Source organism: Apodemus sylvaticus, chromosome X (genome assembly GCF_947179515.1).
Source record: "Apodemus sylvaticus chromosome X, mApoSyl1.1, whole genome shotgun sequence".
NCBI lineage: Eukaryota > Metazoa > Chordata > Mammalia > Rodentia > Muridae > Apodemus > Apodemus sylvaticus.
In genome coordinates this window covers 133,645,513-133,665,602 of record NC_067495.1, presented here as the reverse complement: position 1 = coordinate 133,665,602, position 20,090 = coordinate 133,645,513, and the positions used below count along the sequence as shown (strand labels likewise).

At 43.2% G+C, this 20,090-nt stretch overlaps 1 protein-coding gene across 2 annotated transcripts in view; it reads right to left on the bottom strand.

Moving 5' to 3' along the window:
• Positions 1-18,062, bottom strand: part of LOC127674888 (integrator complex subunit 6-like) — a 54,857-nt gene extending 36,795 nt beyond the window's left edge. For both annotated transcript variants that reach the window (XM_052170685.1, XM_052170686.1), the window contains exons 1-2: positions 17,596-18,062; positions 17,384-17,461 (exon numbers count right to left, since the gene is read on the bottom strand). In XM_052170685.1, coding sequence (XP_052026645.1) covers positions 17,384-17,461; positions 17,596-17,706 — 189 coding nt within the window. In that variant the 5' untranslated portion in view covers positions 17,707-18,062. The remainder of the gene's footprint in view (positions 1-17,383; positions 17,462-17,595) is intronic.
• Positions 18,063-20,090: the final 2,028 nt, after the last annotated feature.

Here is a 20,090-nt window from a genome sequence, read left to right as displayed (position 1 = left end):
TCAGACTGTTGCTAAAGCCAATTGCCTGCTTTGTTTTCTGACCTGTAGTGCTTATGAGGTAGTCCTGTTCCTAAACAGACCAACAAACATCTAGATTGGATTTTTAGTCAAGCCTTCACGAGGAAGAAAGGTGTTACTTAGAACTGAGTTGACTTGTCACATTTGATGCCTGTAATCCCTGAAGTTGAGAAAGCTGAGGCAGGAGACTAGTGAGTTGGAAGCAAACCAGACCTTGTCTCAAAAACAAAAGGGACTCTAGTTGGTTCTTGTGTCTATTTTCCCACTGGCTTCAAATGGAGGAAAAGGAGAGTATTTAGCAGCCCCGAATCTCAGCATCTTAAAGGTCATCCCATTTCCTAGAGACCACTTCTCTGATGTAGGGTTTTTCTTTACTTTTTAATAGAGGAACTCTGCCCTCTATTAACCCTTGGCAGGAATTCTAAACAAGTAAAGGAGATAGAAGATCCAAAGTGCTGGAAGGGGAGGGGTGTGGGAGAGGTGGTGGAGCCCTTTCTGAGAGCACTGCTCTAGCTCTAAAGGTCATTTGAAAACCTTTTCCAAAATATGAATGACCTTGCTTGACTTAAAGATGATTCCAACGTTTAATAAACTCAGTATTAACATCCCCATCCAAAGTCAGGCATAAAGGTATTTAGGACAGCTGCACCTAAATGTTCCTTACAAACTGTATGTGAATTGAGTATAAGCAGAAAAAAATAGATGATTGAAATTCTCTAGCATGGTTAGCTATCGAAAGGTATCAGCAGTGGATCTTTTCAAAGAGCAAAAAATAAAAAATAAAAAATAATTGCTATGAAGGGCTCTCCTCAGCTGGGGTGACTTGGAATATTTGGCTACCAGGAGAATGTCCAGACAGGCTGAGGAGCAACTGTGCTCCCAAATGAGGCAGTGCAGTGGCTCAGCACTAAGCTGAGGACATTGGAAGCTCTGCTGTTCCAGAGAGAAGGTCACTGGCTGATGTGTAAGAGACGCTGTTACTATAGCTGCTGTTGACATCTGGGCCACAATACATGTTGCTTTCCCTCCTCAATGCACATTTTGTTTTGCATGAAAGGAAATGAAATCAGCCTGATAGTATTTGTTCTTCATAAGTCCGTGTTAAAGGGCTAAGCTCGACCTTGAGCTTCTTTGTAGATAGTTACAAACTACATGATTAACGGATTGGAGCACTTTCCCAGATGTCCCAAGTTAAAGTCTAAATATAGTAGGGCCATCAATTCTCTTGTTGAAAGATAAACAGTTTTCCTTTTTTTTCCATCTGCTCTCCATAAGTTTAGGGAAAGTTTTCTCTGCAGCAGTACAGATCATTGAAATAAAGCAATTTCAACAGTATTTTTTAACCAGGTTACTTTCTTCTTCAACCTGACACTGCTCATCTTTGTCATCAAGAACCGGGTCTATGTCAGTAAACAGATGAACAAGATCGGAAGATGTGACAGAAATCAACTCTTGTCTCTCCAGAAGACAAATGACTTTTCTCTTAGTCTGCAACTTAAAGCTTTCCATGTCAAGAATTTCTTCATTGCTATTAAAATGGATTCCAATTCAATTCTCCACCCATCCCCACCCCCCCAACTTTGGGGGCTTGCTTATTTTGTTTGTTTATTTGGTGGTTTCAGTTAGTTTTTAAAAACTGACTTGTTCTATCTTATGCATATGTTTGTCTGCTTGTGTCTATGGGTACCACATGCACACCTGGTGCCCAGGAAGTCCAAAAGAGGGTACCGGATCCCCCAGAACTGTACTTACGGATGGTTGAGAGCTGCCATGAACTCTAGTCCTCTGCGAGAGCAACAAGTTCTCTTGAATAGCCTTTATTTCAGGCAGACTCTCGTTCTGTAGCCCAAACTGCCCTGGAACACAATATATAGACTGTCCTGGTCCTAAACTCATTGACAGTCCTCCTGCCTCAGTCTATATATAAGAGATGTATCAGTAATAGAACACTGTGACAGATGAAATTACTAAAATAACCATTCAAATTTTTTCTATCTCATTTACCTATGAAGGCAGGTATTCACATTAGGATGTACACATTGATGCCATAGCATTACAGGGTGGAAACAGTTGCTTTGTGTACCCTCTCCTATTTCCCCCAACATGGAAAATGTTTAACTTAGTTTTCACTTGTTTCCCTTTATTTTATTTTACTTTATTGAGACATAGCCCTGGCTGGCCTGGAAACTGCTATGTAGAAAAGGCTAGGGTCAACCTCAAAGAGAAGCATCCCTTGCCTTTTGCATTTGACTAACTGCACTGCTACACCCTTGGGAGGCTCAACTGAGGTGAGTCTTTGGATTAGTATAGCTCTTTCTTGTTTAAGGAAAGCAGGGTTTCTCTGATTCCTTTTTGTTTGAGTTACTCCTAGAGGGCTCTTGTGTCTTGAACTTGCTAAAATATGCAAAGTACATTCTCATTCACTAAAGAATTTCTCTTCCTGACACTGTGGAATGCTACCTATCCTATCCCTGTGCTTCAGGAAGTACTACTGTGCAAGACTGTCTCCAATACTAAAACAAAGCAAGAACAAAAACAAAAGCCACTTTATTAAAAAAGTGTTTCCTTATATATTACTACAAAATAGTATTTATCACTCTACCACCAGTTGAATCGTTTTCCAAGAGACTGACAAAGACTCACAAGATTACATGTGTTAAATGAACTGAGAAAAAAAAAAACAAGTCAGTGGAAAGTAAGGTAAGAGCAGAAGAAATCTGATCTTCAGCAGTGAGTGGGTAGACACGTGGAGAAACTAACACTTTAGAAACTTTCCTCTTCTTTCAGAGTCTATCATACTGCTACATATAATGGAACAAAAAAATATATATGTGTTTAAAAAAACCTTTCCCTGGGTTTGGAGCAGTAGTTCAGTGGTAGCAAGCTCAAAGCCTGAACCAGGTCTCCAAACAGCAACTGTTACGATTTAAAACAAACAAACAAACAAACAAACAAACAAACCTCTTTTGGAGGCCAGAAAATGATTTGGTAGCTAAGAGCACCATAGCTCTTCAAAGGGACCCCAAATTTGGTTCTCAGCACCCAGCCACATCAGGTGGCTCCCAACCCCTTGTAACAGCAGCTTCAGGGGCTCCTGCAACCTCCTTTGGTCTATGTGGGTGCATGCGCATACATACACACATATTCGCATATACATAAATAACACATATTTTTAAAAGCTACTGTGCAAATTTTTGTTTCCAGTATTAGCTTCTAAGATGAGCCTTGGTTTTGTTTGTTTGTTTGTTTGTTTGATTTTTTTGTTTTTTTGCAGTGTCTCATTATATAGCCCAGGCTTGCTTCAAACTCACTAGCCTTCTGCCTTAGCCTTTGACTGCTAGGAATCCAAGTACGTGACATCTAGCCTAGGTACAGTGAGACATTTTTACGGACACATATACAAGACAAAAATTCACAGTAATGGCCTAGGGGCAAACACACTTGGTCAAGGATGACTCGAAGGAATCCATATAGTCGCCTGGCACAGGACAGTCATTTGTGACTTTCTAATATCACACAGCATTTCTCCCAGGGGACTAATTCTTTTTTAAAAAATTATCTCAAAATAGGTTTTGAGTTGATTTGCACAAAATAAAAGTAATACTCATTCATTGTTGAAAATCCACACATAAAAAGAAAGCTAGTCTGTTCGCTCAACCTTCAGCACCTGGATTCTGAAGTAATCATTGACAGGCAACATGGGAAAAACAAGCGTTGTAGCAGCAAACAGAAGCACTATAAAGTGGGGTGGCACTTACCAACGTGAGTAAGCTATTTTCTGAAACTTCAAGGAATTTTTAAATCACACTGAATCCCACTCCTCAATTATTCTACTTCCTGCCTCTCAGCCCTATAGCTTTCTCCTACTCCCTTTTCAGGAAGGAACCATGGAGATAATCCAGTTTGATCCTGTAGGTTACCAGATGAAGAAACTCACACCATAAAAGGTTCAGCGACCTGCTCAGGGGTCATGGGTGTAATTAGTAGCAGACTCTGGTTAAAAACCTAGGTCTCAACATGTAGGCAGCTGAGGCAGTGGAAGGCTCATTTTGTAGACAGGACGCACTATGCCCAGTTTTTAAAACTACTTTTAACATATAGGTTAAAAGCATCACTTTGAAATAAAGTTCACACAGGACATAATGGCTCCTGCCTTTAATCCCAGCACTTGGGAGGCAAAGGCAGGTAGATAAGTATGAGTTCCAGGCTGGTCTACAGAGTGAGTTCCACAACAACTAGGGGCTACATGGAGAAACCCTGTGGTGTGTGTGTGTGTGTGTGTGTGTGTGTGTGTGTGTGTGAGAGAGAGAGAGAGAGAGAGAGAGAGAGAGAGAGAGAGAGAGAGAGAGAGAGAGATGAAATCTACAGTGTTTATATACATGTGGAAATTTTCATGCAAATGAAAGATCTGCTTTATACATCACTGACATTCCTCTTTAAGAAGTGAAGCAGAAAGGAGTCCTTACTTTCCAAGGCCATGGCTGAATTAGATGGTTGATACTAAAAGAATCCCAGTCTTTTGCCTAGTTATGTGGGCTCTCGTCCATGGCCCATGGCAAAAGAAATGCAGAGACTGGGCCTTTTCACTAAACAAATGTGCTTCTAGGCAACTCCAGGTCAATTTAAACCAAACCACTTTGGTCTGGTTCAGGCTAATAAACCACTAAAGGTCATACTCCAGTTCCCTCCCCCATTCCCTTGGAGCCTCGAACCATTATAACAACAGTTTAAAAGCACCTTCTGTCACATCATCCCCTCAAGTCACACCCTTAATGGGAACCTTTCAGTTCACTTCCTTTCTGATCCCTCCCCCAACCCCAGTCCTTTGACCCAGCCAGGCCGAGGATCTCTTAGGTCCTTTGTTAACTGAGGTTCTAAGGGTTGAGGACAGAGTGGAGAGTCACACCCAACAGGTATAGGAGACAGGTCTGGCTGAAGTGTTAGGCCACAAAAGACGAAGTAAAGTATAAATTTATAGAGAGCCACATGGAGCAAGTCCCAGAGAGCTCTAAAAACCCAAGAAACTTAGACTTAGCCCCCATAGGCATGGAGAGTCTTGGAAAGTTCATGGGGAGAATGATGTGAGGAAATGAAATTTTAAAGAAAATTAACGGTTGGTTTGAGTGGATGGTAGGAACATGGTAGGTCCCTGGAAGACTAATTACAACGTTGGCATAATGCTCAAAGCATCAAAACATTGAGGCCTTGAACTGAAGGGCAGTAAAAGTGAGTTGAAGATAAAGGTGTAGGAGGCCTGTAAAAGGGATGCCAGCTAGGCCTTAGAAAAAAGATGGATGGTGGCGCAAGTCTTTAATCCCAGTACTCTGGGAGGCAGGGGCAGGCTGATTTCTGAGTTCGAGTCCAGCCTGGTCTACAGAGTGAGTTCCAGGACAGCCAGGGCTACACAGAGAAACCGTGTCTCGAACACCCCCCCCAAAGAAAGGAAGAAAGAAAGAAAAAAAGAAAGAAAGAAGATAAAAAGAAAGAATCAAAGCTGCATCATGGTTTGCTTTCAATCCTACATGATTGGACATGACAGGACGACAGAAGAAGGTATTAGATCCATGGACTCTAACTGTAACATAATGATTAGAACATCTAGTCAGTGAGGACATCTTACAGTCCTCTGAGAAAGCTGAGTGAAAAACAGAAAGGGGAGAAGCATCCATGCAGCCGGAATATGTCAAACTATGAAAAGAGGAGGATGCATTCATCAACAAAAAACAATTAAAAAGATAGGACAAGGATGGGAAGACAGAAAAGCAGAGCCGCAGAGTAAAGGAAGTAGCAAGCCTCTGGAAGGGAGAGGTAGTTCATTTAAACTTAGCTACTAAGGGCAAGGGCAAGAAACACTAGGAGACTCCTTTTAAAGAAATGGAAAAGCTCAAGGAATTGGGTTTTTTTATTATTATCATTATTATTATTGTGTGTGCGCGCGTGTGCTGGCTGTGTGGGCCCACGGCTGTGGAGGGCAGAGGACAAGTCTGAGTTCAGTTCTTTCCTCGCACTTCTGCTTGGCTTCTGAGGACCATCCTCAGGTTGCCAAGCCTTTGAGGTCACTGCTTGTACCCGATGCGCCATCATTTCAGCCCCGCCCCCTAAAGGAAAGAGCCCCAAAGACTCTGTAATAAACCATATTTTCTCAATAGTAGTATTCCTCAGCTGTACAAATAAAACTGTTGAGTCTTCTGTTCAATAGCATTCAAGTCCCAAAGCTTGGCTTTTGGTATTAAGTTTACCGGATTATTCAAGCCAAGGGGCGGACATAAGTAATTAAACCACTGCTACTCAACCTCTCTAAAGCTGTGACCCTTTATTACAGTTCCTCATGTTGTGCTGACCCCAGCCATAAAAAGTGTTTTCATTGCTGCTTCATAACTGTAATTTTGCTACTGTTATGAACCGTAATGTAAATATTTTTGGACAAAGAGGTTTGTCAAAGGAGTCACAACCCATGGGTTGCCAACTGCTGGATCAGAGCATGGTGAGTGCTAATGAATTGTAAAATCAGGAGAATATTTAAGACACAAAGCTCAGGTTTTTCTGTGGGCATGTAGCACATTGCCACAAAAGTCTTGGTGCAATGTTTCTCCCATCAAGACCTCAGTGGTCATTCTGCCAGAATCCAGTCCTTTGAAATCCATCTAAATTCCAGGCCATCCCAGTAGGAAAGAGATGAGAGAAAGATCTCTCACTACAGTTCGAAGAGAATGGGGGCACTGGATGAAATGTGGCCCTTACCACCAGCAGCAGGAGAGGCACAGAGTCAGACACAGTTTGGCGAATGTAGAACTTTAAAAATCCCGCTTCAACTACAGGTTGCGGACTAGAAGACACCAAAATGGCTTCTGTGGAGAGCACTAAATACTTCTCTTTTTCAAAGAAGAAACAGTTATCAGGTGATTGGTAAAGCCAATCACCTAGTAACCTAGAACGACCAGGTTGCTTTTGCCAAACCTGCTACTGTTCTTACAGGGCTTTCTCAGCCCCTACCCCTGGACAGAATATACAAGATACACACTATCTCAAGTTCCATTCACTCAGCACCGGAATAACTCCACACCTGTGCTAAACAGGGCTCCAACTGTGAGATATATCCAAGGTGGAGGTGCACAATGAAATCAAAGCACACCTAGAAACAGCCAGCTAAATAATAAAAATAACCTTTGCAGTACTAATTTTCCCCCACTGGGTGATTGCTGTCATATTAGAAGACTCTGGAATAGAGGCATCTTGCTATCGGCTGTGTTTCTTAACCTCTCTGGGCCCCAGATAAATGGCTCTGACTTATCTATTAAGTGGTGATAATAATACCTAGGACTTAGGCTGACTGGGGAGATAAACTAAATCAACACTTTATATTCAACTGGCAAACTGCCCTGTATATAAGCATTGCTCAATAATTGTCGGCTGCTATTATTAGAAAGCAAACATGCATTGTTTTCAAGGAAGCAGATCTGAGCCAATTCATATCTGGAGCACACAGCATATGATAAGGTCTAGACAATACATTTGACCATAAGACTGGCGGACCCAAAACTTGGCTATTAAATGATCTACATCTTTAAAATAAAGTCGTTTTTTTATAGTGCTGGGGTTTCACATACTCTAAATAATTACTACTGAGCCATACTCTAGTCCCTCCCACATATTTTGCATGTTATTATCAGGCTTATCTGTGCTAGCATCCTTATAATTACACATTTATTCTTTAAATTGAAGCCTTTATAGTAATAATGCAATCAGATGGCCCTGGAAACCCCACTAGGAAGTTGAATCCCTCAGGTGGACCACCCCACCACCACCACTAAGCACTCCTCCTTAAGGCTCTGATGATGTCCCATGATAAGACAGGGCTGTGCAAAGAGCATTAAAATAAACTTCCGTGAGAGCAAGAACTCAAACTCCTTTTTGTTTCTTAGGTTTGCACTATGCTGAGCTGGAAAAGTGGATCCTTTATCTTACTTTTCCTGCAGAAAACTCTTCCTGGAGAATGTGGAGCCAAGTAGCTAGGGAAATCTAAGGAAGGACATAGTAAATACTTTAATAACCCTGAAAGCCTGAATGCTACCAATGAACACATGTGTTGTAAAAAGAATCCTGAACTATCACAGTTAGATTTGTTCACACGTATACTATGTTATACTTACCCCAGGGAAAAAAAAATTCTAACCCAACCAGTTGGGTCAGCAACTGCATCCAAAATCCAAAGCAACCGAACTAGCTTTCAGGACAGCCAAGAATAGAATGCTTTCATATTTTGCCCCAGAGCTGAGGGTTATCAAGCCATCAACTCTGAACTGTAAGATAACCTTTCTTGTATAAATGAGGCCTTTATGATGGCATTCATTTTAAACAGGACTCTGAGAGAAAAGATCCTCCTTCAGAAACTACCTTCAGAGAGAGGACATCGAGACACTGCTCACTGGAACTGCAGTGTGAGTCATGTGCGTAACTTTTTATTTCCAAGCAAGCACATTTTAAAAACTGTAAGAGCTAGGGATGGTCACATGTACCTATAGTCCCAGCCACTAGAGAGACAGCTAGCAGTAGGAAAGTCACTTGATCCCAAGAGTTCTAGGCCAGCCTGCACAATATGGTAAGACCACACACATACAGACACACACACACACATACAGACACACACACACACACACACACAACTGGGATTACATGCCATTTACTTAACATAATATAGCCAAATATATTTTGCAATGTTCGGCACACTTATAAAGCATCCACTTTCAAAGTGCTTAGTCGCTGTGACTGCTGCACCAACAATAGAAAAATAATGAATATAGAACCACAGACATAGGCCAGTAGGAAAAGGTGCTTGACTCCAGCTAGGTGACCTAAGTTCTATCCCTGGTTCTACATAGTGGAAGGAGAGAACTGAAGTCCTCCAACCTCCACACATGCAGATAAGTGCATAAAGGAGTGTAAAACTCATGAATAGCTGCTGCTGGCATATTTGAAAGACATGCCAACCACCTCTACCCCGTCAGCCCCTTGCCATCTCTGCTGGAGTCTTTTCTGTGTCCTCGCCCAGCACAGACAGGGAGTTCTGAGGAAGCAAATAGTGGCCGAGAGGATGTGTTTTTAACAAATCAGACTGGAAACCCAAACCCATTTACCAACAGAAATGAGAATAAACACAGCAGTTCTGGGGCTGAGTGACCTCTACGGGTTAAAAAGACTTGCCTGCGAAGGAAGCCCTGGACGAACGTCCATCACCACTTGCAACCCTGTATTCAAGAGATAAGTATCCCAGGCTCCCAGCATGTACCCATGCCGCTGGACTAGAGCGAAGGTGACAGGAGACTCTCTTGATTAAGGATCTAAATTAAAGGAGTTAATTTTTTTTTATTCAGACCCCACCCCCACCCGTACAGAGGGCCCTTCAATCTGGCCCTTCCCTAGAAAGCAGAGTTCAGCCCAAGACATAGAACAGCTGCCTTGTTTGGTCACTGTGAAACTAAGAACCCTGTGTTCTCAGCAGTTCATTTATTTTCTCTTCCAGAAGCAAAGGCAAACTGAAAAGGAAAATATTTGCCTTCTCCTTACCTGCACCTGGCCTTCTCTATCCCCAGTCCCAGTGCCAGGGACGAAACACTTTCAAGTAGCTAGCACTAATTAAAGAGAAGACAACTCCAACTAAACCTTCTGTGTTACCCACCTCCACACTTCCTCTCCACCCTGGCCCACTTCGACTAACACTGTAAAATCATAACCAAACAGGCACAGATGACAAACCCTACCCCCATTTCTCTCCAAATCCACTTCAGACACCTTCTTCTCAAAAGAAATAGACAAACGATAGCTTGTCAGTTTCAAAAGTCTCATGTGTTCTGTCGGAACTACTCCCAATTGTAATGAAATAACCTGAGTTGGCAGAGTCTCGGAGACTCCTTCCCATTTCCCCCTTGAGCTGGGTATTTCCTGGTATTACCCTAGGCCTCTATAACAAAGCTTAGTGCACAGACATTGTTCAATAAATATAAATGCCTGCCTAGACTGCGGAGGTAGGGAGGCACCATCAGACCACCCTCAGGAATCACCATTTTGATCGTATCACAGCAGTAATAAAAGTTGCATTTCCCTGCAAGAACGAGGGATTGCAAGCAGATAAAGGAAAGTTTGAATGGTTAATGGTGATTACTATCTGGAGAAAAAAATCTTGAAAATGGGGATGCTGGTGAGGATGGGGGTAGCTTTTGCATGTACACATTGCCAGAAATATTTTTTCCTGCTGAATACCTAGTAAGATCTAGGCACTCTCTAGCACTAGAGGTACAAATATCCTCATGTTCAGATGCTCATATTAGGGAGGTCAAGATGAACACTACTATTTTTAACATGCTAGGAGCTGTGGATGTATCTCAAGAGTAAAATTGCCTAGCATCTATGAGTCCACGAATTCAATATGCAAAAGAATATCAACACACACACACACACACACACACACACACACACAGTAATAAAATGCTAAATGCAGAGGTGGTGGCAGTGGGGGCGGGGGCTGTGGAGAAAGTGTTGAGGGACAGTTTTAGCAAATCAGGCTCCACTGCTTGCTACACTGATTGGAGTGGAAGTGGGGAAGAGGGCCGGATCACTTCAGAGAATGTACAATAAAGGGTTGAAGCTGAATGGGTGTGGCAGCACATAGCCTTTAATTCTAGCACGCAGAAGCCTGAGGCAGGAGGCTAGAGAGAGAGACAAATCCCAGCATGGGGGTACAACTCTGTGATCTCAGCACTCTGGAGGCTAAGGCTGGAGGACTGCTACAAAGTCAGTCAGTCTGGGCTACAGAGTAACACATTGGATCAAACAAACCAATCTGAGATGAAGTACATCCAAGCTACAGAGAACAAGGTATACACAATGACACGGGAGTTAGCGGTATAGCCAGGGAGAGGAGGGCTTACTTTCTCTTAGTGATTGGAGCCTGGCTTCCTGCGAAAAGAAAATGGGCAGACATTGCTGGAAAGGTAACACACATCCAGATAAAGGCAGGACTACTGTTTAGGCCAAGGTGTTTGGACTTTCTTCTGACATCTGATGGAAAATCCTGAAGGACTTTTCAATTTTTTTTCTCTTTATTTACTTTTCTTGGCGGCAATATCTCACTCTATAGCCCGGGCTCTTTGTATTCACTATGTAGCCCAGGATAGCTGAACTCATGGCAAACCTCCTACCTCAAGCTCTCAGGTGCTGGAATCCCAGGAATAGTCATCATTCCCGGCTTGGTTTTGTTTTGGAGACAAAGTATCAATATGCAGGCCAGGCTGGGATTCCAAGCATGAGATACTATGCCCGGTGCCTGAAGGATTTTCACAGAGAAATTGACTTTCACTTTATGTAACTGTTAGCCGTGACAGGGAAGAATGACTAAAGGACAAGACTAGCTGAATATCAGCTACACCCGTGGCTCTGGTGACAAGTGGCAAACATTGACACTTAAAGAATGGCTGGCTATCATTGAACTGAGCACAGGCTCCCCAATGGAGGAGCTAGAGAAAGGACCCAAGGAGCTGAAGAGGTTTGCAGCCCCATAGGAGGAACAACAATATGAGCCACCCAGTACCCCCAGAGCTCCCAGGGACAAAACCATCAACCAAAAAGTACACATGGTGTTTCCCATGGCTCCAGCCGCATAGGCAGCAGAGGATGGCCTTGTTGGACATCAAAGAGACCCCTGGTCCTGGAAAGGCTCGATGCAGCAGTGTAGGAGAATACCAGGCCAGGGAAGGGGGAGGAGGTTGATTGGGGAATGGGGGAGGGGGGCAGGAAAGGGGAAATCATTTGAAATGTAAATAAAGAATATATAGAATGGCTGGCTATAAGTGAGAGGTCTAGGATAGAAGGCAGATAGATTTCTATGATTCCGTCAGTGGTCAGTGATCTTGTATCTTCCTGCTGATCCCTAATCCCAGCATTGTACTGAGACAATTATACCTTGGCCAGAGATGTAGCCTTCTAGAGTCAAATCCCACCCCACCGCCCCTTTTTGATAATTTACAATGGACTATTGTAAGATGCTTCAAATAGCTAGGGAGGAGGGGAAGTGAGAAAGAAAGCCAAAATCAAGCTAGACAGAATCTCAGCACCTTCGAGGCAGAGGCAGGATGAACTCTGTGAGTGTGAAGCCAGCCTGATCTACAGAAAATTTCAGGATAACCAGAGCAACATAGAGACCTTGTTGGGTGGGGAGAGGGCAAAATCATGGGGAAAACAATTTGTCATCAAAGTGAATTGAGCATTTTGGGATTTAGAGTTTTAAAAGAACCTTGTGTTGCCTAAGATGGTTCTCACAGGTCATGTTACTATTTCACCCCAAAGCATTTCTATAGATTCTTAACCACAATAGAGGACTCAAGAGTTGCTCCTTTAACCCGGCAGTGGTGGTACATAGTTTTATTCCTAGCACTCAGGAGTCAGAAACAGGCAGGTCTCTATGAGGAGTTCCAGGACAGCCAGAGCTACACAGAAAATCCTTGTCCAGAAAAACAACAAGTGCTCTTTTAATACTTTAGTCAAAATTCTAATAAATGTCTAGTACATGTATCAGTGTTTTAAAATCCTGAGTTGACTTCCTCAATTGGTAAGCCAGAATTCTTCCTCTTTCTGGTGCGTATTGGTAAAGGCATGCAGACAGCAGTAATCAAAAGTAACTCCACAATGTTGAAAAGCTTAGGGTGTTTCTTTGAAACATTATCTCTTATTTATAACACTTCTGACCACTATTTATTCACATGTTTCAACTATTTCTAGAAAGGTGATTCTGTTATGTTAAAAAATACTCCTTTAAATAAAAATAATTTTAATAAAGTGGCTTCAAATATGAAATCATTTTGAATACTTACACTAGGAGAGAACCCAGGCTAATGACTTACTTTCCTCTCATAAGCTTGCCTCTCCCAGTCACAGAATCAAAGGAAATTATGATTCATAACAAAGCAAAACATACAAGACAGCAGAATCTCAGCCAAGACTATTAAGAACTATAATTATTGCCACAAAGCTCTCACACAACATTTTAAAAACCCTGTACTCCCTAGATTTGTCATCTAAGGATACACTGTATAGAATATATAATGTGTTACAAAATACTAAACAGGAGTATCTAGCTATGTACACTGAAAGTATACTGCATAGAGAGAGCATTAATACTTGTAACACAATGGATGAAACATATTTATGAAGCAACACTAACGGAGATTTAACACACAATGTTTGCATTTTATACCTGGTCCCCAAATGAAACTTAATGGCATCAACACACAGCACACAGCACGAAACAGGTATGACTAATATTAAAAGAGTAGACAGCTATATGCAAAGAAGTATCCAGTAGAGAGTTACTAAGTCTTTGGTGAAATATTATATTTACATACTCAACCACATACATTAGTGAAAAATTCCTGCTGCAGTAACTTTGCCCAAAATTTATTGTCAAAGCTTGTAAGTGGATATACTGGGAAGAGCTGCATGCCTGTTAAAAAGAAATCTCCTAAGCAAATGCACAACTCATGCCTATTACAGCTGCAACAGAAGAGGCCCTACTAGCAAAATAAAATTCATTTGGAAGCATTTGGAGTTGGATATAATCCAGATCTGAGAAGTAAAATGTCGCAATGTTTCTGCAGCCTCAGAAAAAGTGAAAATGACACTTTATTTATTCTGCAAAATAATTTGCTACCAAGAAAATACTAGCAAACTATCACTTGGGCCCCTAAGAGAAAATAAAGTTTTAAGTGGAAACAAAATGCCGGCTGACAGTCAAAGAAAGACTATTTTGATAGCATGTGCGACAGAAAACAGTCCTATGGGACTCCCAGCTACTAGCACGTGAAAATCTATACTGAATTTTAAGAAAACTATCACCAGATGCTCTAAAATTCCCAAATTTCTAAGCAAGCTACAACCTATAAAGCAAAAGAACGAGGTTATCACAGGCAGAGGAGAGTGTTGGACATCCAGTAAACTAACAGGACGTTCAGCCTGGATGTGTTATAAGCCCTGGTTTAGTGCGTTTTTACCTCTTAAAGTAAGTTGGCCAGAATGTTCTTTCAGACATAATGAAAGTGAAGATACTGATTTGGTAACTCTCTGCTTTGATTAAAAGTTTAAAATTGCAGGTTTTTCCTAATACAATTCTGCTTTCAATTTTTATTTATCTACCAAAAAAATATTGTACATTCCTGCAAATATCGTATGGTTTTAGAAATGCCAGTTTTCTAGGCCAGCCTGGGCTAACACATTGAAAACCTAGAGCTAGAGACATAAATTTCAGTAATGGAGTACGTACAGGTATGAAGGTTTGCAAGCATTCTATCCTTACCATAGAAAAATAAAAGATCCAGAAATAAAAGATCCAGAGTCTGAATGTTTACACCCTTTGACTGCTAACAATAACAGTTAATAAGTGCCTACCTTTTGCAGTGTGCCTATTTGAAGACGAAAATAGTCCTATGGGATTGTTCAGAAATTCAGAAAATTCAGAAAACTCTTACCTAAATACGGTCTACCAACATTACTGTTGGTAAAGTATGAGAATATTATTAGGTGCTTAATCTTTCCTTTCACATAGGTAAAATGAAGAATGTGAAAAGGCTTGGGAAGGCATAAAGACTAAGATGAAGTGATTAATAATTAAACATAGAGAGGCTGGAGAGAAGGCTCAGTGGTTACAAGCACCAGCTGCTCTTCCAGAGGACCTGGGTTCAATTCCTAGCAACTACATGGTGGCTCACACCTGTCTCTAACTCCAGTTCCAGGGAATCTGGCACCCTCATACAGATATGAAGGCAGGCAAAACAGCAACCCACATAAAATTTAAAAAATAGTAATTAAACATAGTACACAAAGGATCTTCTTGCACTTGATCTACAGGGGAAAGAAATCAAAGGTGAAATACTTCTTGTTGAATGTAACATGGCAGAAAAAAAAAGAACTACAATAAAATTTCCACTAAATATAATAATGAATTTCTTCTCTTCCAAACAAATATTGAAAGAATCATGAACACGTGCTAAAATCCCCAGTCATTAAAATGTGCACAGCAACTCAGGGTAATTCACGGAATAAAAGAAGTGGGGAAAGCCAAATCTAAATAAGCACACTGGCTGGGACTGTGTAGTTCAGGGGCAGAACAGTTGCTTAGCATGCAGGAGAGCTGGAGTTGTATCCCTAGCACTGAAAAGAAATAGTATGAGTCACGGAACTCCAGTGCTAGGCTTAAAGATGCAATAATGGCTGTTAAAGTAGGGCAAAACATCTTCCTGCCGAAGGAAAGGAGTGTGCAAACATTGTCATGGATTCTTTTTCTTTCTTTTCTTTCTTTTCTTCCTTCCTTTCTTTCCTACTTTCTTTCTTTCTTTTTTTGAGAAAGCATCTCACTATAGAACCCTGGCTAGCCTAGAGCTTGCTGTGTAGATCATAAAGGTTCATCTCTCTCTACCTTCTGTGTGCTAGGGATTAAAGGCATGCAATGACAGGACAGGCTGTCACGTAATTCCTATAACTCAAAAAAACTATTTTCGGAACTACCATCAGTCCTTGCAAAATGCTGTCCCTTGAAAGAAAACGATAGATATGAACTGGTTTTAGAGTTTATCCCCTCCACTGCTTCAAATTACTGAGTACACGTCTTCAAATAGGCACACTGCAAAAGGTAGGCACTTATTAACTGTTATTGTTAGCAGTCAAAGGGTGTAAACATTCAGACTCTGGATCTTATTTTATTTTTCTATGGTAAGGATAGAATGCTTGCAAAGCTTCATATCTGTACGTACTCCATTACTGAAATTTATGTCTCTAGCTCTAGGTTCTCAATGTGTTAACCCAGGCTGGCCTAGAAAACTGGCATTTCTAAAACCATACGATATTTGCAGGAATGTACAATTTTTTTTGGGTAGATAAATAAAAATTGAAAGCAGAATTGTATTAGGAAAAACCTGCAATTTTAAACTTTTAATCAAAGCAGAGAGTTACCAAATCAGTATCTTTGCTTTCATTATGTCTGAAAGAACATTCTGGCCAACTTACTTTGAGAGGTAAAAACGCACTAAACCAGGGCTTATAACACATCCAGGCTCAACGTCCTGTTAGTTTACTGAGATGAGTTAGACCGGCAGGGGGGTCGGGAGGGGGATCGGGGGTGGGGACGGATGGATGACGCACCAGTGAAAGACATCAAGGATAATGGTAACAACCTTCTAATATTTCAACATGCAAGCATGATCCTTATGCGGGATGATTTAACAGTTTGAGTTCCTCTTATCTAGCCACTGCAGGCGAACCAGTTCTTTATCGCTTCACCATGGGAACACAAATAAGTACCCCACGGAGGCTAAGGGTCAGACCCTGAGAATCAAATCATTGACTTGGTCTAGTGCATCTGCTTAGAGTCCAGACGCCCCCTGGCAAATCCCTAAGCAGCTAAGAGCAAACCTAATTTCAGATGCAAATAGGTAGGCCTGCTCCCTAAAAAATCTCTGGCCCTTGTTAAACCAGTTCCCTAAGAAGGTTTGGCCCGGGCGCAACCCCCCCCCCAACAGCGCGCCCCTCCCCTCCCCCAAACACTCTGTGGTTGCTTCGCAGGAATTTCCAATGAAACAGCAACTGTCGCTAAGGTAACTGAGAGCTGGGCTCAACCTGACTGAGCGTGCAGGGTCTGGGAGCTGGGAGCTGCAAAAGCTAAGCAGTTCCGAGAGGGTGGTGGCACGGGAGGGGCGGAGGCCGGGGCCTCGAATGCAAAGGAGCTGCTCTGGGAGGCCAGCGCTAGTGCAGCCCGGCGTTTGGCAGGAAGAGGAGGGGAAGATGCGGTGAAGGAGAAGCGGACCCTAGCGGGAGGAGGGAGAGGAAGCCCAGGCGGGGCGGGCCGAGGGGTGGAAGGAGGGACCAGAGGAGGAGCCCGGGCGGCAGCAAAACCCGCGCGGGGCTAGGATCACAGCGGGGCGGAGTCCCAGGCGAAGGGGCCGCAGCCTCACTGAGGGCCTTGAGCCCTCCTTCCTCGGCTTCCTCCCCTCCCTCCTTTCCATCTCAGCAGCGCCCTCACCCTGCCTCTGGCTGCCTCATACAAAAGCAAAATGTCCGCCATCTTCGGAGGCGATTGCTGCAGCCGTGCTAGGAACTCGGCCCTCCCGTGCCTTCTCTGCACCGGCTGCCCATCTCCGGGCCCCTCTCTGCGACCCCCGACCGCCGCCACCCGCCCCGCTCCTCCTGCCCTTCGGCGGCCCTCACTCCAGCCTGTTCTGCAGGGCGACGCAGGATCGCCGCGGGTGGAGGCAAAAGGGATCAGCAGCCCCAGGCTAGTGGACGCGCACGCTCTTCCCGCCCACCGCTCCCCCGCTGGCCTGTTTACCTTGATGCAGTAGGGCGGCTCATCGTAGGTGACCAGCATGTACCTGTCTCCACGGCTGGCTGGGTCCCGGGCGCGCAGCTGCGGGGCGAGGGATGACGGAGGGGTCGCGTAGGAAACGAGGGGGAAGCAATACAAACGTTACAGAAGCACCTCAGTCCAACCCCCCCATCCCGCAGAAGCGACCCCTTCATCTCCTTTCCCCTCCTTTTTACCTTCAAGAATAACTCCACAGCGCCTTTGGCAATGTCCAAATAGGAGGTGCCCAGGTCAGTGCGCTGGTTCATGGAGGCGGACGTATCTATGAGGAACAGCAGGATGGGCATCTTCCACTACACCTCTGGTTCTGGTTCCCACTCTCCCGGCCCCTTTGCCCTCAATGCCACGTATGGCTACCCAAATCCTGAACTCTCGCAGAGCCAGGGAGCAAGAGGAAAAGTGGGAAACGGGATGGGATAGATGGGACCGCTCCTGGCCTCTTTCTGCAGCCCCAACTCCTCTCCCTCCAAGGGAACTTGAAAGTGTGAGTGTGTGTAGGTCTCCGGGCCGTCTCTCTTCCCCTCTTCTGCCACCACTACTGCCCGCCGCTGCCGCCGCTGCCAGGACTACTGCCTAAGCATCCGTCCACGCTCACTAGAGCGCTCGCCCCAGACTGAGAGCTCTCTCTGTTCACTGACACAACTTCTGTCTGCTCACCTACCATCAGCACCATGTGACCAGAACCCACGCCATTGGCTGCCAATTATGTTTAATTTACATATTCATTAGATGACTGGGTAAAGGGAGGGACTTGGGCCAAGCTTAAGGGTTGTAGTTTGAACCCTTGCAGGAGGTAAGGGGCGGGGGAGTAAAGGACCCTCTTCAAGCTCAGATTCTCCTTTAAAGGATTTGAAAGCCTTTAGGGTAATTTGCTTGGTCTTTTGGATAGATTTTCTTCCGTTCTTCAAAGATAGTAATTCGAAGGGAAAAGAGAATTGAGCAACAGTTGTACAGAAACAGATGTTTAGGCAGGCTACAAACAAAACCCTGTGCTAACTACAATCAATCAATCCTGCCAGTGTCTAAGACCAAAACATTTCAGTAGCAGCAAATTTCTTTCCTGGCCAGACTTGCTCAAATTCCTTTAGATTAGCCCCTCTTCCTGATCAGTGTTTACGTGTCGTTTTCTTGGTTGGGTTCACCAAGTAACTACTTAAAAAGGAAGCTATCACGGAAACAGTTATGCTAAACTGTCCTTTTGTAAGGACAGGCTTTCCCAGGCTTTGAAACACATTGGCCAGCCTGTGATACTTACACCACGCTGGGGTCTGTGCAGCTTTTATCCATGGGTGGTATTCTACCTCAACTCAGATTCATCGAACGCTCACAAAAGTGCCAGACACCTAGAGTAGACTTGTTTAATCGTTGAAATATGTAGGGTCAAAGGTACTGAAACTTAATTTTCAGTAGAGGGAAGTTGTCAGCGCTGGCTCCACGCAAGTATTCAGTCATTGGTCAATTACACATGGCTTTCCACTTCGTATGACTCAATTTTTAAACTTGTACCTCAGGCTGGTCCTGAACTCTTCAGCATATTCTACAAGCATGTGCTACTCCAACTGCTGGGAGATTATTTTTGGGGTGTTTTTTTTTTTTGGATTTTGGTTTTTTTGAGACAGGGTTTCTCTGTGTAGCCCTGACTGTCCTGAAACTCACTCTGTAGACCAGGCTAGCCTCGAACTCAGAAATCTACCGTCCTCTGCCTCCCAGAGTGCTGGGAATATAGGCTTGTGCCACCACCGCCCAGCTGATATTATTTTTAATATAGACTATGAGGTAGGGTGGCAGCACAGGAGAACAATGCTTACCCAGCTCATGTGAGGCACTGAGTTTGATTCTACTGAAGCACTGATGGTGGCGATGATGATGGTGGTGTTGGCGATGATGATACAGAGTATTTCTAGCAATGTGCTGTACACATGTTGGAATCGAGCTTCAATGAGTATACGTTTTTAATACAATGTAAAGTTCACATACATATTTGCAAATGTTTTCTTTTTTTAAAGATTTAGTTTATTTATTTTATGTATGAGTCCACTGTAGCTGTATAGAGAGTTGTGAGCCATCATGTGGTTGCTGGGGATTGAACTCAGGACCTCTGCTTGCTCCAGCCCTGCTTGCTTCAGTCCCAATCTCTCAGGCCTAAATATTTATTTATTATTATATATAAGTACACTGTGTTCAGACACAGCAGAAGAGGGCATCAGATCTCATTATGGATGGTTGTGAGCCACCATGTGGTTGCAGGGATTTGAACTCAGGACCTTCAGAAGAGCAGTCGGTGCTCTTAACCACTGAACCATCTCTCCAGCCTGCAAATGTTATATTGTTTGTGGATATCCTATGTATATGTTCTATGTGATTGATATATAGTATGTTTTCTCAGAAACAAGATATCAGAAGTGAATCCATGATAGTTAATGAACCACAGACAAAGAAAAAAAAAAAAAAAAAAAAAAGGTGATGCAAGTTAAAACAGTGTGGCAGCACTTGCCTGAGGTCTAGTTCAGAAGAATCCATGGGCAAAGAACAAAGTGTAAAAGAGAGGCTCTGGGTTAGAAGGAATGGTGTGAACAGGAGTCAGCCAGAGACCACTCTATGCATGACGCAGGCCAGCGTATTGCAATATAGAGAATGACTTGGGAATTGAGAATGAAAAGATCAAAAGCCT